Below are 10,494 nucleotides of genomic sequence, written 5' to 3' on the forward strand. Positions count from 1 at the left end.
GCAGCCAATGCTTATCGAGTTGCCCATTCTGAATGCGAATAATTTTCCATTGTCAGGATATTTATAAATACAACATAGGTTTGAGAACGTTCGATCCAGTGTATATTCTAATTTCGTCTAAAATTCTTTAAACGTGAGTGGATTAGTCACCACCCAGGCTCCAAGACAGAGATACCAATATTCTTTAGGATATTTTTCGAAAACTCGAAAAATTCCGTTTCTGGGCTTCGTTAATGCGCAAATACCAGCACAGACTGCGCACAAATGACGCCCTGTTACGCAATCGACATTGCTGACAATCATCGTATTACCTGCAAAGCGCGATCGTCCGTAGTTTCGCGCGATTCTCGCTTGGCGAAGCTCGTTCGCCGAACCCATCCTCCCCAGCTCCGCAATCATTCTCTGAATATCAAATTCGGTCGAAAGTTACATTTTGTTCGAGCGATTTTTCTTGTCGAAGTAATTTTTATTAACATCAACGGCGGTTTATACCGCCGTTGAAAAAAGTGTGAAATAGCAGCAACGAAAAGAGGAAAAAACAAGAGACACGCAATGTGGTAAAAACGAAAAACACTGTTATTTTAAACACGACGATACTCTCCAACATTGGGAACAATGTAAATTGGGGCTAGTTGAGTGAAGTTAAATAATTTGCTTTGCAATTTGCCAAACTCAATTAGGAATAATTTTCAAGTGATCTACGTTTGAAAACAAATTATTTAACCCGTTATTAACGCTGTAGTAAATAGCGAAATATAGCGTGTACTTACATTGGAAATTCAACGGCCATACGTTCTACCGATGAAAGGGAAAAAAGTTAGTTCAATGGTAATAGTTTCAACCGTGATTAACATAATTCAGTAGTGTATGTATATGCTATTCCTTTTGCGTCATTTTCTTCTTCACTGTATTAGTTCTTATGCAATATCTTCTAGCTGACTCAAATATCTTACTACACTCTTCAGCTTCTTCTGAAATACATTTGGAGAACCAATTTATCCAATCAGCGTGTTAGATTTCCATTAACAACAATAGACATTGTGCTAATGTTATATTTACACGAGACAAACGTCAGCTGAAGTGACACAGCACCTTGGAACAGTCCGTAAAAACGAAAAGTCTATCGGATCGGTTGAATCGTTATGGCCAAGGCGAGTTGGGCGAATTTCGTATCCGGCTCGCGTGACAGCGGCTTAAGGCGCTAAAATAGAGCCTGTATGGCATCGATGTAGTCGACACGTCGGTGCCAGAACGCAGTTACGCATTTAGTCTTTAACTGGAAGCATCCGCGGCCGGAACAAGCGGCCGCCGAGCCCGTGACCGACGAAAACGCGAATTTTCCTCGATCGAACAGCGCGAATCGTCTGCTCTGGGCGATCCTTTCGTGGAAAACGAATCGATTCGTAGCCGTGAAACGACGATGTGAAGCGTCTGCGAGGCTAGAGGATGCAACAAGTGCGTCGCGGCGGAGAACAGTTCACGAAAAGGGGACGTCATGTAGAAGCTACCTGCGTTGCCAATTGCGTCCACGAATCGACCGCTTGATCTCCGCGCTGCCGCTAATTACCCTCGCAATCAGCCTCGATTCAGCTTCGTTTCACGCCTACGAGATCATCGTTTGCAACGAAAGGATCCGCCGTATGAACGCGACTGTAGAAAATCCGTGAGTGAAAGTACACGCATCATAGTATTCCCTTCGTTCGATCGTTCTTCTATAATCTTTGATTACTTCATCGTTCGGTTATTTCGTCGATCGACGAGCTATACCTATCAGAACGAGACACGTCTCTATCCGATTTTTCAATCTGTTCGCCGAGTCTGTAAGTTTCCTTTCGCTTATCTTTCTGTTAGTTTACTTTTACAGGCAGAGTAAGACTGATTTTTCAAGGCACGATTTTTCCTGGTTCGATTTTGCAGTTTGATGCGTCGGATCGGACCGACGAGAATCGAAAAACACTCGGAGAAAGAGTTCGCGAATAGAAATCGAGAATCCAGGCGTGGTACAGGGAAGATTCCCGGTGTGGAATGGAAATCAAAAGAAACGATCCTCGGCCGGAAGAACTCGAGGAAAATCCGTTTCTCTGGACGATCTGTAAAACGGGTGTCCCTCGAATATTGGCCACGAGTCTGTTCGCTGTCGGTCGATATTGTGCGGACCAATTGCCAAAGAAAATGGGCCTGGGCAGCCTTCGGATCCTGGCCGCGTTCCTAGTTATCGTAATGCCCCGATCGCTGACTTACATTCTCCTGTATCCGATTTTCAGATTAGTGTTTGGCAATTTGTATCCGGCCTACGCTTCGTACAAGGCAGTGAGAACGAAGAATGTGAAAGAATACGTGAGTATCTATCAAGACCACCCGCTGAAATAACTACAGAGGTATTCTTACTTCGTCTTCCATTAATAGCGATTATGTTTGATCATTCTAATTAATGGGAATAGAGTATAAGCGTGCTTCCAAGTACGAGCCAAGTTTCAGCTGAACTTGCTCGATAACGTTGCGGCTAAACATTGTTTCTAGGAAAGCATAAACTTTGCTCCGCAAATATTTATCCACGAGGGCTAGTTCTCTCAGGCTTCTTTGTTAAAAATCGACCGCACTTGTCCTCGACGAACTTTGCTTCTGGATTAACTCGTGTCGCTTTATGCTCCAATACCTTCTCCAGAGAATTCCCGGTTAAATTCCAAGCTTATATTTCCATTCCCTTTGCGTTTCCCTCTTGTTTTCGCATAACGTTAAAAGCTAATATTAGGTTGCTGCGGATCGGAGACCGTTGTCTGGTTAGAATACTTCTACCAATTTGATGCGCAACCTCTATGTACGTGGATGTTATGCCTCTTATATCACTATATATGTACATTCTGCACATATTTGTACATTCAAATTTCCCACGAATGCGTAAACATTCTCGGGCTAATTACCAACATTGATAACCAACTTACACGAACAAAATAGCAAACGGAATTTATACAGCGATCTAACATATCCCATACGAAAGCCAAGACGAAGTAAGAGTTCCTCCAAGATGACGATCGTCGTATTCCTAAGAGCGTACGGTTTCGTCGCAGAGATCCGTCTGGAGACAAACTGTAAGAATTTGTACTTTCGTTTTCAGGTGAAATGGATGATGTATTGGATCGTGTTCGCGCTGTTCACGTGCGCGGAAACATTCACCGACGTCTTCTTCAGCTTTTGGTGAGCAACGCCTGGGTCGCGTTTCTCTTCTAACTTTGATACATACCCTAGTATAGCTAGCAGCGTACGAGCACTGGAAAGGTCAAATAGAAGAGGAGAGGTCGACACCAGCGTGGTCCCTTGCCTCTCGTAACTTGTTAATTCAAAGAGTACTCGCGATGAAAGAGGCTGATATAGCGGTTGCACGCGTTCGCTGGATGGAAAGGGCATGTGTTTCGTAGACAGGGCTATCTGGAGTCGCGAAGCGTTTGGTTTGGTCGGTCGGTCATGGCCCCGTTTTCGCCGGAAGCGAATAAAATTCGAGCGAACCGGGGCCAATAAACCGAGGTGAACCGCGTGGTCCGCTCGCCACCGGGAATTCCGAAAGTCTAATTTCGGCCGAGATGGATATTGGCTTACATGCACTTCTGAGGATTCTACCGGCGTCTCGTCTTCCGTCTCTGTTTCTGGTGTTCCTGCCTGCTGTGCCAGATCTCTCCCTTCATACTCGAATTACAACCAAAAAGGAGAGTTGCCGGTGTATTTCTAGCCAGGAATACCCTCGCACTTTCCTCTCCTTCCCTCCCTCTTTCTCACACTCTCTCTTTTCTTTCCTATCGTCCACTATCCTACGCCTGGCCATTACACTACCCAATTATTTCCCCCTTTTTCTTTTTTTACCCTCCTTTCACGATGATGCGGCTTCGTGGTTCACGGCTGCGTCACGCGTAACGACAATTGACGAGCTTTCTGAAAAACACAGGCCCTGTAGGTCCATCGTAAATACGTACAGTTACTGAGAAAAGTCGCCGTACACCTGACAGAAGGGTCATTTTTATTACAATAAAATGCTACAACATTTCGTTGCCAAGTTATTGCGATTTATGTCAAGATGATAAACACTATAATATAAGATAAATGTTATTATACGACGTGATATGTACATCGTGAAATGTTGGCCCTCGATGGGTTGTTAAGAGTCGATCGATGGATGTTAGAAAAATTAGAACCGAGGCTTACAAAGTAATTTAACATTTTTCCAAAAAGCTTCTCAATTTTATCGTTGATTATATTTTTTTGCTCGAACTACAAATGTTACATTCCTCTATGAAAATGTGCAGTATTTTACCGACCAATAATTACGGCCATCGATTTTTCCATCGTTTCGTACGCGTAACATTTGTGTTTTGATCTTGCTCGTATAGGTTCCCGTTTTACTATGAAATCAAGACTATCCTGGTGATCTGGCTGTTGAGCCCAGCCACTAAAGGCTCCAGCATTCTCTACAGACGCTTCGTTCACCCGGCTTTGATCCGGCGCGAGGCTGAGATCGACGATGCCTTAGCACGCGCGACGGAGCAAGGTTACTCGGCAGTGTTGCACCTCGGATCGAAAGGTGTGAATTATGCTACCACGGTTCTCATGCAAACCGCCATCAAGGTAAGTTTCCAACTTAAAGGTACACTCGCTTACAGATGCCGTAACGACGAATCCGATCGTCTTGTTTAACAGGAAAAGTAAACAGCAACGGGAAAGATATTCTTTTATGGAATAAAAGTAATTGTGAGATCAAACACGGAATAATAAAATACGGGAAATTCCAAGTAGATCATAGATGATTACATAAAAAAATATACAGAATATATACAACGTAGTCTATCTCGTTTCTTCGAGTATATAATACTGAATCTTTTCCTCGTAACAAAACGATCAAAAGTCCATAACTTCACGTAAAATATTAACTCGCTGTAGCCACCGCTTCCCAACTTGCTAATCGTTCAATTTTCTTTTTTTTCTTGTTTTTTATGTTTACGTTGTCCTGCACGCCTATCCTGCACGCCGCCTCTAATCAAACAAACACCAACGTCGATCATCATCACTACACATCGTCTAACCACTGCCAATCATCGTCGTTCCTTTAACAACTCGTCGTTATATATTGTCAAAAAAAAAAAAAAAAAAAAAAAAAACACCATGTTATACGTACACACGTGTTTGTTATGTTCGACCTGTAACATCAAACATTCCACGACGTTCGTGTATATGTGTAAAAACCAAAAAAAAAAAATCCTTCCAAAAACACATTGGAACGGGGGTGTTCAGCATATTCTGAAGTCAGACCAAATCATGGTGACTGAGCTATCAACGATCCAATCGGCCTCGGCCGTTTCTAGCTTGGCCAAGCTTCCAACGACCTCGAAGGAAAAGACGGACCAGATAGACGCCATCCAGAAACCGAGCACCCCGTCGCACTCAAGCAGTAGCTCCGATGACTTGATGCCTGTCGATTCGATGCCCAACATGAGCAACGATATGAACACGGACGACGAGCTGGTCGAAATTAATCGTGTAGCAGAAGGGAACGTTTTCAAGGCGCCATCGCCGAAGAAAACGTACAAGGCGCGGAAAACCAGAAAAGGGCGAACCGAAGGCAACTCGAGGCGACTCAGGTCACAGGCTCGCGACACTGGCTCCATCTTCAGCGACGATGAGTGGGACCAGCAGTATGCATCCACCCTGACAGAATACTGAAACACAGTGTCGTTCTGTGGAAAGCAACGATTTAACGTAGTCTCGGAGAATCGCGAGAATAATCCTCGACAGGCTTTCGCCGAAAAGGAGTGCAAGTTACCGATTTAAGATTAACATAGCGTTTTTACATTTATAGAGATTCGAGTGGAATGGGTTTTAGGGAAATTATGCGTGTGTTTATTGAAAGTCTTAGAGTGATTTTTCATTTTTTTCTCTCTCTCTCTCTCTCCCTCTCTCTCTCTCTCTCTCTCTGTTTTAGAGCCGAGTTAATCCTGAAGAAGGTATTCGTTAAGACGGATTATGGAATGGTTGGGAAGACAAAGATAAAAAGGGATTTGATCATTTCGATGAGAGGGGAGTTTTTGAAATTTTATTCCCGTGAAATTATTTGTTACATCTACACCTGCGTTACGATACTATATACAACGATAAAGATGTTTTTTTACTCGATATATACCAGAGGCCTTTAGCATAATGTAATCTCAGCTGCGAAACGTTTAACATTTAGATGAACATTAAGAAACTATTATTGCGTGCCACCTTTCTGCGAATTCTGCGACTTATATCGTTTATTATACCAATTAGCATTAAGAGTAATCTATCGTGATTGATCGCGTACCGTGATAATTTTGATAAGTCGGGAGAACTGGTGCCTTACGACAGATGACGATATGAGATTTTGTCGATTACGGCAATCCAAGAAATTTTCGTCCATTGTTGCAAACTGGCAAACTATTCTTAACAAATAAATATATCAAATAACCATGCTGAATCCTTTCTCACGAACAAGCCGTCGAATAATCGGTGTATCGATCGAATACATGATATTTCATTTCTATCAACTAGACTTGTATCAAAAAGACAGAGTTTAAGACTGTACCGCGCCGAGGTATGTAACAGGAAGAATTCGACGATCACTGGCAATTTTGTATATGCAATTTGCACGAACACTTGTTATCTGGATCGCACGATTTGCTTACCAAGTAATCGAAGTACTGTACTTTTTGCTGGCACGTAATCACCGACCAACATCAGGTAGTGCTTAAGGAGGCATCGATCACAGAGCGTGTCGTTCCTTGCTGTAGTTCCCATAGTTGTAACTGTTGTTAAATCTCATACATATATCAGATTGATGTAAACGTGATGGAAAGTAATTGCATAGGATACACATCCTCGTTACTCTTGTACACCAACCGAACATCTGCAAGCATATTAGAATCGTCGAGAATCTAAGAAAGTTATAGCAATACGAGGATTTGCCATTGAAACGTTTAGAAAGTAAGACTTTTATATCCCAAAGATTTTACTCAACTACCGATATGTTTCATTTCATTTTTTTTTTATTCCCGTTTTTTTTCGAATAAATATATTCTATGGATAAGGATGTAATGTGTTGGTCCCTCACTCTTGCTCCGTTCTCTTTTTCGTGGAAAATAAACGCTAGTACCCCGCGATCATCCGGATCGATCGATTCTTCATCGTTCGTATCGTGCAAATCCCGTCTAACGAGTTGGTCCAGTTAATCAAGAGAACCCGGTTCTATCGCTGGACACGCGGAACGCTAGCCGTTAACTCGTGCCAGAATGAAAGTCGGAAAGAAACGTAGCCGGATAGGCGAGAGACCGCAACGCGTTCGCGTTGTTGAACCCGGCCTAGATCGGTCGCTAAAAACACGCACGACAGATCGAACACACGCTCCGGTGTCGGCAGATAACACATTAACACCTTTTTCCGGGTTGGTAAGAATATATTTTTATTTATTTCTTTTTCTCTGTACAAAATATCGAGATGAGAAGGTCTATGACTTCAGAGTTCCTAAGAGACTTGCCGAGAGGAATTAAACAATTTCCGATCGATAGTTGGCCAATATCTACGCGATTTCGTATTTTTACGAGGATAATTTAGAAAGTAGAATCCAGATAGGAAATTGTTAAGTATTTTAACGAGTAATTGCACTTTCAATATTTCACGTATCTCTGAATATCAGCATCCTACGTTTTGCATAATTCTTCGCGTTTGCTATAATAAACGTTCGATACGTTTCTCTCTCGCGCCGATGGAAATCGACGTCTCAACTTATCGCGAGAAGCCTCAACCACGACGTCGAACGCTGTCGTAAATAATAAAAGTCGATGTTGCGTCAGAAGGATCGATTTACAGGCTTCGCAGCACTCACGTGTTTATTAGAAATTTGTCATTCCTCTCGCCGAGTACTATCAACTCTACGAGTCTAAGCACCTTCTTCTTTTTTAACACCCTACGTAATACTTTGTTTTAGTCTTCGCTGTATGTATCTTCAACGTGTAACTATACGTTTCTCTGTGCTCGATCGATGAGTTTGATTTTTCTGCTCACTGGTTCTTAACAAACGACACGGCACGCAATCGTGGATTACCCGGCAGGTTGAAAAAAACGGAGGATTGGTTTTTCAGGGCGGTGGTGGTCTGGTACAGCATTTAAAGAAGAGCTACAGCCTGAGCGACCTGACCGGCGAGAAAGAGGACGAGAATAGAAACACGCCGCACATGCACGACGAGACGGACATGGAAGGTTATTGGCCGATCATGGCTCTAGTCATTTTTACGAATTCTCTCGCGAATAACCATAACGCCGTTCGCTTCCTTCGATGTAAAACTCTGTTTATTTTAACTGTTCGCTGGACAAACGGTCCATATATTAGCAGTTCGCCGATTTTTCCCCGCTATCCACGATGCTTCGAATAATTATAGACTTAAACACATTTTCTGCATTGGTTCTTCGATATTTCCGAGAAACAAAGATAACCTCAGGCGATATCGTTTTCGTAAATTGAACGCTCGAAAGGATATCGACAGATGGCGTATTCGTAAAGACGGATCGTCTTTCATAACTGAGACAGAAGATAAAAAAGACAGTGCAGTCGCCAGTGCAGGAAAGTTTCGAAATTTCGGAACACAGTTATTAACATGGGCATCGAGAACCTACGTGGAATTCTAGCGAGATAAGTTTACTTTAAAAAAAAAGAAAAAAGAATAAAATCTGAAACTTTAAATAAGTCATTGGATAGCCTAATTTAACAGATTGATAGAAGTAATTGAAGATAAAGGGAAATCCAGTAAACATTGAACATTGCGAAGGTGAGAACACTAACACTGAGTTTGTATCTTTTCACAGGGAGAAACACAATTTTAAAGAAGAGATCTAATTTCTTCCAGACTTGGAGAGAAGACAATTTTTCTTCCTTTTGTCTCTCGTTTTGTTTCGCATTACAATTACGGTATTATAACAAACAATCCTTTTTGTTTCGATGTTACGACAAATCAGAAAATAGCATTGAGTTTATAATTATTCACGGCACTCTATTTTGTGGTTCTTAGCTAAAAACGTCCTACTCTAGAATCTTCTTCCTTTTTTCGCAGCCGCAACGTTGAAGGATAGAATTCGATCGTGTAAATTGATCGACAAACAAAATTGCGAACGAAATATCACTTTGGCTCGTTAATCAGTGAAAACGATTGACACGACGCAGCACGTGCGTCCGCAGTAGCAATTTTGTTAATCGGGCATTAAAAGAACATACTTTGATCGAAATTTGTCAATAATTTACAGTGGAACCTCGTCGAAGAGAGCATGTAGGAAGAAGAGGGTATAGTCCTCGTCGGACACAGTCCAGCACCAATCGAGTGGAAATGTATTTTTCCGAGGTGGACGTTGATGTTCTACAGCCAAGGTCTAGGGAGCCAACAGTTAGCTTAACGTTCGTATCTCGTTTTCAACGAATAATCATAGTACAATCGTGTAGCGTGCTAACGTGGACGTATTATGCTGTAAACGTATCGTTGGTTGCAGTAATATAAGGTCTTCGGACGACATTTCCAGCGGGTACAGCAGCGGGGAAGCGCTACAATCCAGCCGTACATCTCAAGGCGATTCGTTGGTTCGAACATCGAGCGTCGGTGCAAGAACACGCGCAAAACCTCGCTCCGCCACGAAGAAGACCCCAGAGGTACTAAATTCAACCGGCCGAATCCGTATAAGAACATAAATCAAGGTTTAATTCCGCGTACTCGAGCCCCAATTTCATTTCTGCAACCGAAACTTTACTGCAACTGTTCCAAATGACGCTGATAAACAGACTAGAAGCAAGGCGTCTAAACTAGAAAATAAACTAGGCTAGAATGAAACAGCAAAGACGAGTCTGCGACGAAATTGAACCTTGATTAATTCATTAAGGACATTGGCAAACTTTTCCCTCCACATTCTATGTATTAAACATCGTATCAAGCATACGTAATTATTTCTTCCATCTGGACTTTGCCATTTTATATCAGAGGAATCGAAACGTGTACTTAAAACGTTACGATGATTCGAGGAGCGTTGGAAAACGGTGTAAGTGAGAAGATTGAAAAATTGCGATTTTTTTATCGGAAAATGTTCTACATGGCAACGAGAATACCGCGATATAGTATTTGAGCGCAATTTAAACGCACTCTCTAAACAGTCATTAATAACGCTAGAAGGTGTTAGAACGTTGCCTCTACAAAGAGGATGCACAAGCGCTAGTAGACGTTAGTTAATTGTTTCTTCGCTTTTGTCTATGTCATCTATCTAAACGAGTTTGGACATTCGTTTGAGTCGAGTTTTCTTTACAACTACGAGATATTACACGCAGCGTTTTCCACAGACGCACTTCGATTCTTGCCGCCTGGTCCTTAATGACGATTTAAATTCGTTCAATTTAATCTTCTCGAATTATATAGCAGCACTTGATTAGACGTTTCATTTGATAATACAACGATTTTTATGATA

At 42.1% G+C, this 10,494-nt stretch overlaps 1 protein-coding gene across 1 annotated transcript; it reads left to right on the top strand.

Annotated features, from left to right (window-relative positions):
* The first annotated feature begins 357 nt into the window (after positions 1-357).
* On the top strand, positions 358-6,469 carry LOC126924964 (receptor expression-enhancing protein 1-like). Its single transcript, XM_050740047.1, has 6 exons — positions 358-828; positions 936-1,820; positions 1,918-2,337; positions 3,116-3,195; positions 4,380-4,614; positions 5,278-6,469. Exons 3-6 carry the CDS (start codon positions 2,026-2,028, stop codon positions 5,704-5,706), a joined length of 1,056 nt encoding a protein of 351 aa, XP_050596004.1. The 5' UTR covers positions 358-828; positions 936-1,820; positions 1,918-2,025; the 3' UTR covers positions 5,707-6,469.
* Positions 6,470-10,494: the final 4,025 nt, after the last annotated feature.

The sequence above is a fragment of the Bombus affinis genome, chromosome 15 (assembly GCF_024516045.1).
Source record: "Bombus affinis isolate iyBomAffi1 chromosome 15, iyBomAffi1.2, whole genome shotgun sequence".
In the NCBI taxonomy this organism is placed as follows: domain Eukaryota; kingdom Metazoa; phylum Arthropoda; class Insecta; order Hymenoptera; family Apidae; genus Bombus; species Bombus affinis.

What these genes read in the sequence shown, in the direction of transcription:
- LOC126924964 (XM_050740047.1), top strand. Translation starts at nt 2,026, where the DNA reads ATGGAAATCAAAAGAAACGATCCTCGGCCGGAAGAACTCGAGGAAAAT. An exon ending in CGAAGAATGTGAAAGAATAC is followed by an intron (nt 2,338 to 3,115) that starts GTGAGTATCTAT and finishes TTTCGTTTTCAG; the next exon opens with GTGAAATGGATGATGTATTG. An exon ending in TCATGCAAACCGCCATCAAG is followed by an intron (nt 4,615 to 5,277) that starts GTAAGTTTCCAA and finishes GGGGGTGTTCAG; the next exon opens with CATATTCTGAAGTCAGACCA.